Source organism: Cebus imitator, unplaced genomic scaffold, assembly GCF_001604975.1.
Source record: "Cebus imitator isolate Cc_AM_T3 unplaced genomic scaffold, Cebus_imitator-1.0 Scaffold94, whole genome shotgun sequence".
Classification (NCBI taxonomy): Eukaryota; Metazoa; Chordata; class Mammalia; order Primates; family Cebidae; genus Cebus; species Cebus imitator.
In genome coordinates, this window is record NW_016107409.1 from 1,461,810 (window position 1) to 1,468,156 (window position 6,347).

The 6,347-nt window shown below is 47.8% G+C and overlaps 1 protein-coding gene across 3 annotated transcripts; it reads right to left on the reverse strand.

The window, feature by feature from the left end:
• Positions 1-422: 422 nt before the first annotated feature.
• On the reverse strand, positions 423-6,127 carry ARL11 (ADP ribosylation factor like GTPase 11). Of its 3 annotated transcripts, none has more exons than XM_017535893.2 (2): positions 5,728-6,127; positions 423-3,339 (listed from the first exon to the last, which is right to left on the reverse strand). In XM_017535893.2, the coding sequence occupies exon 2, from the start codon at positions 3,319-3,321 to the stop codon at positions 2,731-2,733; it is 591 nt and encodes a 196-aa protein (XP_017391382.1). In that variant the 5' UTR covers positions 3,322-3,339; positions 5,728-6,127; the 3' UTR covers positions 423-2,730. The 3 variants fall into 3 exon arrangements, with proteins under 3 accessions (XP_017391382.1, XP_017391381.1, XP_017391380.1); XM_017535892.2 differs by having other exon boundaries at positions 2,120-3,720; XM_017535891.2 differs by having other exon boundaries at positions 2,120-3,750.
• Positions 6,128-6,347: the final 220 nt, after the last annotated feature.

The following is a 6,347-nucleotide window of genomic DNA, read 5'->3' on the forward strand; positions in this document are numbered from 1 at the left end:
CCAGATCTGTACCCACCCTTCAAAAGCTGAACCCAGCTGTTCTAGCCCATTTCATCCTGGTTCTTCAGTGCTCACCTTCTTAAGTTCATGGTACTCCAGTCATTCCATCATGCAGACTCAAAATCTTGAGCCCTCTCCAAATTCTTCCTCTCTCAACTGGTTTTCTTCGTAATAGCTCTCAGTTTTCTCATCTGTCTTCCTCTCCCTCATCCGCTGTGTGCTGATCATCTAGCTGGTTTCCCTGACTTCCCAGATCCAGGGTCCTGTTTTATCTTTATTTCACTCCCATGCTGCCACAGAGGTGTCCTCCTACATGGCAAGTCTCATGATTTTTCTTCCTCAACCCAAACCCCTGATTGCTGAAATTCAAACAACTTTGCCCAACTTGGACCTAAACTTCCATCCCAGTTTTGTTTTCCATCATGTCAGCCTCACCCAACCCTCATCCCAAGACCCTACTGGAGGTATACCCACTTACTTATCCTTCTTATACCCCCCGACCCATGCTTCCAGACAGCCTCTTCCCTCATGTTAGAAGGCTGTCCCCATCATGTCTGCTGACTGAAAGCCTACCTACCTAGCTTAAACCTTCTAAAAGCGTGATGTTGTAGAAAAATGCAGCATTAGTGCTAAACAGATCTGATTTCAAATTCCAGATGTGTTACTTTATAACTCTCTGCCTCAAGTGACAAGAGGTCACAACCTCTCTGAGCCTCAGTTTGTAATGTTGTAAAATGGGAATATATGTATTTTTTAGAGTTGTGAGAGTTAGTCTATGTGAAATACCAAGACCACAGAGCTTGGTCCAAGTAAGTGCTCAGTTAACAGTTGCTGAACTGAGTCTCTCTCCTCACATTTTTATGGGAGTTATGTCTTTACTGTCTTACCTTCCATGGGGCCTGAGGCCTTATCTCATTCAACTTTGCATTCCTAGTGTCTCACACAGAATCTTGGAATATGTCGATTGACAAGTACTGGAAATAGCCCGGCATGCTTAACCTGGTGTTAGAAGAGGGGCCTGGCAGATCGCAGATTTTAGAAGGGTAGTAATGGCCAATTTACACTGCAGTACTCCAGAGAGAGAGCCAATCCAGGATAAGAAGGGATATCTAACATTTACAGCTCTTTAACATGAGAACAGGTGCTAAATATAAGCTGCTTGCCATTAAAAAACTCCAATTACAGAAAGTAATCTGGGGTTGGATGAGGGATACAACAATCACATCAGTGATTCTTAACTTTTAGGAGTCACAGATGTCTTTGAAAATCTGGTAAAAAGTTCTGAATCTTCTTCCCTGGAAAAATGACCCAAAGCATAACATTTTGCAAATAATTTTGAATGCTAGGTAACGATCACCTGATGGCCCTTCTAGGATGCTATGGTCAACTTCCCATTTCCCTCTCAATCATGAGACAGAAGGCGTCAATTGCTGTCATGTGTATCTTCAGAATTCACAACTCCCATCTAAAACACGATTCATATTCGAAAGCTCAGTGCTTTTGCCGCAAACTAAATACTCTGTGTATTTTTCGGTCAAATGAATGAATAAATAAAATATATGATTGATCTGATCTTTAAGAAAACATATGCTACAAGAAGGAGAAAAGAGAAGGAAAAAATAAGAAAATAAGTTTATGAAAAGGATCAACACAATGCCATAAAATGAGGAGAGGCTAATCAGCATCAGAAAAAAAAGAGATAGATTTTAGATGGCATGAACGTTCAGCCTCTTGCCCAGGACTGAGCATCCCAGGGAATGTCTAACCTGCAGACCTCTGCTGTTGTGTGGGCCGTGACGAGTTTGCCTTCAGAGTTACAATGGCACATCCCCAGGGGCTTCTGGGGAAAATCACTCATAAGGATCCATGATCCACCGTGACATGTCCAGATGATATTTGAATTTGACTTTTTCTTTTCTTTTCTTTTTTGAGACAGAGTCTCACGCTGTCACCAGGCTGGAGTGCAGTGGCGTGATCTCAGCTCACTACAACCTCCACTTCCTGGGTTCAACAATTCTCCTGCCTCAGCCTCCTGAGTAGCTGGGACTGCAGGCCTGTACCACCACCTGTCTAATTTTTGCATTTTCAGTAGAGATGGGGTTTCACCATGTTGGCCAGGCTGGTCTCAAACTCCAGGCCTCAAGCGATCTGCCTGCCTTGGCCTCCCAAAGTGCTGGGATTACAGGCAAGAGTCACCGCATCTGACCCCAAATTTGATTTTAAAACCTCTTTCCCTATTTGTGAATTTAGGTCTCTATTGTTATGCAACCAGTGGCCATTCTATTATGACATGTTGCTTCATTCACACTTGGTAATGAGCTATTAAATGAAGTGTGTTGAGATTTTTTTCTTAGAATATTATTATTATTATTATTATTGAGACAGGGTCTCACTCTGTCGCCCAGACTGGAGTGTAGTGGTGCAATCCGGGTCACCAGAACCTCCACCTCCCAGGCTCAAGCGATTGTCCTCCCTCAGCCTCCCAAGTACCTGGGACTAGTGGCACACGCCACCATGCCCGGCCAATGTTTTAATTATTAGTAGAAATGGGGTCTCGTGATGTTGCTCTCCAAGTTCTATGCTCAAGGGATTCTCCCACCGTGGCCTCCCAAAGTGCTGGGATTACAGGCGAAGCCAGCATTTCTTGTTTGATAGACTGAGCATAAGTTTCTCAAGGGATCAGCTGGTGCTTCCAGTTTGTATGAGCAAAGATATGCAGCTCTGTCCGGGTCAAGATCTCTTGCTGTGTCGGCACTGGACCCCACCGGCTCTTCCTTGGAGACACAGGCAGCTGCGAGATTTCAGGAGGCTGTGCAGACTCTGCAGGGCCTCGGGCAGCCCCACCCCAGTGAGGGCACTGCAGCCCCGTAGCTCCCAGCAGTGGTCCTGGAATCTCTCTAGACTCAGCCTGTTTCTGATCTCAAGCAACGGAAGTGCATCACGTGCCTCCTGCTTGTTGGCCAGCACCAAGAAGGGAACACCAGCCATGTTGGGGTCATTCACAACTTCCGCGAGCTCAGCAGCTGACTCAGGTAAGCGGGCTTCATCTGTGCTGTCCAGCACATACACGAGGATATCTACACCTTCCAGATAGTCCTTCCAGCTGGTCCTGAGTGGGGCCTGCCCTCCGACGTCCCAGAGAGTCAGTGACACGTGCCCAGGAGCTTCCAGAGGCTCCACGTTGAATCCAACAGTGGGCAGGGTCTCCACTAGCTGGTGGCCCTTCAGCCTGTAAAGGAGCGTGGTCTTGCCCGCCAAGTCCAGGCCCATCATCACCACCTGGGCTTCCGCCTTGTGATCTCTGGAATTCACAGAACCCATGGTGGCCACTGCTGAATTCTAGGGGAGAAGGGCCAGGGGCACACATCAGCTACTGTCTCCTGAAGGAAGACAAATCCATCCTGGTATGGTGGGTCATGCCTGTAATCCTAGCATTCTGGGAGGCCAAGGTAGGAGAATCACTTGAGCCCAGGAGTTTGAGACCAGCTGAGGCAACAAAGCAAGAACCTGCCTCCTCTATAAAAATTGAAATTAAAAAAGGAGCACAAATCTTTGCAGGCAAATAGAAGAGCTTTTCCAAAATAGGAAAAGTCTTCACAGGGTCAGAATTTAAACAGATGCCTGGGCTTTGAAGAAAGTGATGGTGTGTGAGCCACCATCAGCTGGCCCATCTCTGGGTCAGAGAAGAGTGGGCCCTGGGCAGAGAAGATCAAGGGCCTCCTGGAAGGCATGGAAGATGGGTTCACATTCCTGAGGAGTTAAAGCAAAGAGGCAAAATGAGGTTCCAGTCAGACAGACCTGGTCCAGTAGAAATTACTGGACGATGACTTCTGTTCTTGCTGGTCTGTGGCTTCTAAACCTATTCTCCTCCTATAAGCCTAAACGCTGAAATGGAAGCTAAGTGGGGTTCCATGCACAGAGTGAGGAGCATGGTTCAGCTCATGGTGAACTCTCTCCCTTTGGAGCTTCCCAAGGACCAGTACTATGTCCTGGAAATACAGTCAGGTGTCACTTAATGATGGGGACACATTCTGAGAAATGCTTCATTAGGCAATTTCATTGTTGTGCAAACCATCGATTGTAATTACACAAACGTGGATGGTCTAGGCTACTCCACGCCTAGGCTACATGGTATGGCCCAGTGCCCCTGGGCTGCATACTGGTACAGCCTTCCTGTACTGAGTACTGTAGGTTACTGTAACACAGTGCTAAGTATTGGTGTATCTAAACATAGAAAAGGTAATGGTTGCACCACAATGCTAAGCTGAAAAATAGGAATTTTTTGGCTGGGTGCGGTGGCTCTTGCCTGTAATCCCAGCACTTTGGGATGCCAAGGCAGGTGGATCACGAGGTCAGGAGTTAGAGACCAGCCTGGCCAACATGATGAAACTCTGTCTCTACTGAAAACACAAAAATTAGCTGAGTCTGGTGTTGGGCACCTGTAATCCCAACTACTCAGGAAGCTGAAGCAGGAGAATTGTTTGAACCTGGGAGGCAGAGGTTGCAGTGAGCCGAGATCATGCCCCTGCACTCCAGCATCCCAGCCTGGTGACAGCGTGAGACTCTGTCTCAAAAACAAAAAAAAAAAAAAAAAGGAAATTGCGAGCTCCATTATAATCTTATGGGACCACCAGTGTATATGTGCTCTGTCGTTGACTGAAATGTCTTTATGCAGTGTCTGACTGGGGCTATTTATAAATACTGTCGACTGGAAGTAAATTTGAGTCAAAGCAAAGTAGTTTCCTCCACTGTCTTACCAAGGGAAATGACTTCTACAACACTCCACATGTGCTTTTTTGTTTGTTGGTTTTTTGAGACGGAGTTTCGCTTTTGTTGCCCAGGCTAGAGTGCAGTGGTGCAATCTCGGCTCACTGCAACCTCCGCCTCCCAGGTTTGAGTGATTCTCCTGCCTCAGACTCCTGAGTAGCTGGGATTACAGGCATGTGCCACCAAGCCTGGCTAATTTTGTATTTTTAGTAGAGACGGGGTTTCTCCACATTAGTCAAGCTGGTCTTGAACTCCTGACCTCAGGTGATCCGCCTGCCTTGGCCTCCCAAAGTGCTGGGATTACAGGAGTCCAGCCTGTTTTTGTTTTTGTGTGTGTGTTTTTTGAGACAGGCTCTTACTCTGTTGCCCAGGCTGGATTGCAGTGGCATGATCACAGCTCACTGCAGCCTTGACTTCCCAGGCTCAAGCCATCCTCCCACCTCAGCCTCCCCAGTAGCTGAGAATATAGGCATGTGTCATCACGCATTGTTGCTGTTGTTTTGAGGCAGGGTCTCACTCTGTTGCCCAGTTCGGAGTGTAGTGGCACGGTCTTGGCTCACCACAACCTCCAAGCTTCCTGCAACCTCCACCTCCCAGGCTCAAGCGATTCTCATGCCTCAGTCTCCTGAGTATCTGGGATTACAGGCATGCACCACCACCACCCAGCTAATTTTTGTATTTGTAGTAGAGACATGGTCAGGCTGGTCTTGAACTCCTGACCTTATGATCCTCCTGGGATTACAGGCGTGAGCCACCACGCCTGGCCACATATGTTTTTAAAGAATCCCAAGTTTTAAGACATAGAACCTGTTCCCAACTTAGGCGATGCTTGGGTGGAACAGAGAAGGGACATCTCAACTTCTGGGGTTGGGGGTGGGGAGATATCAGCTGCCCCTGGAGGGAGGTAAGCCTCTGCTCATCCCTACCTTCAAGGGTAGAAGAATAAAGAGTTAAAATTACCTCTGCGTTACTATTAGACTGCGGCTGTGAGATCCTCCGTGGCTCTCATGGAGCTGCTTTCTGCTGGCTGGAATGTCCCAAGAGCGAGATGGGACGGAAGCAGAGCAGCCGTTGCTGTTTCTCCTTTTTCTGCTTCCGTTTCCTAGGGGCTGGTGTCACGGTTCCTCCCTCACCCCAGGGTGCCACAGAGTAGTCATCCTGCTGTGCTCGCCACAGAGAGGACCCCAGCTCTGCAGCTCCTGGCAGAGCAAGGCCCAGTGACAACTCTGTTTCTTAGCGACTCAGACTTGATGCCTGAAGGAATCACACACGGTTTTTGTTGTTGTTGTTGTTTTGTTTTGTTTTTTATTTGAGACAGTCTAGCTTTGTCACCCAGGTGGGACTGCAGCCTCCACCTCCAGGGCTCAAGGAATCCTCCCGTCTCAGCCTCCTAAGCAACTGGCATTACAGGTGGGTGCCACCACGCCCAGCTAATTTTTGTATTTTTAGTAAAGACAGGTTTTGCCATGTTGGCCAGGCTGCACACATGTTCTCTAAAAACCTGCCTACAGGCCAGGCACGGTGGCCTGTAATCCCAGCACTTTGGGAGGCCAAGATGGGTGGATCACCTGAGGTCAGGA

Bases quoted from the DNA above. Each gene is read 5' to 3' on its own strand.
- ARL11 (XM_017535893.2), bottom strand. From the start codon at position 3,321: ATGGGTTCTGTGAATTCCAGAGATCACAAGGCGGAAGCCCAGGTGGTG.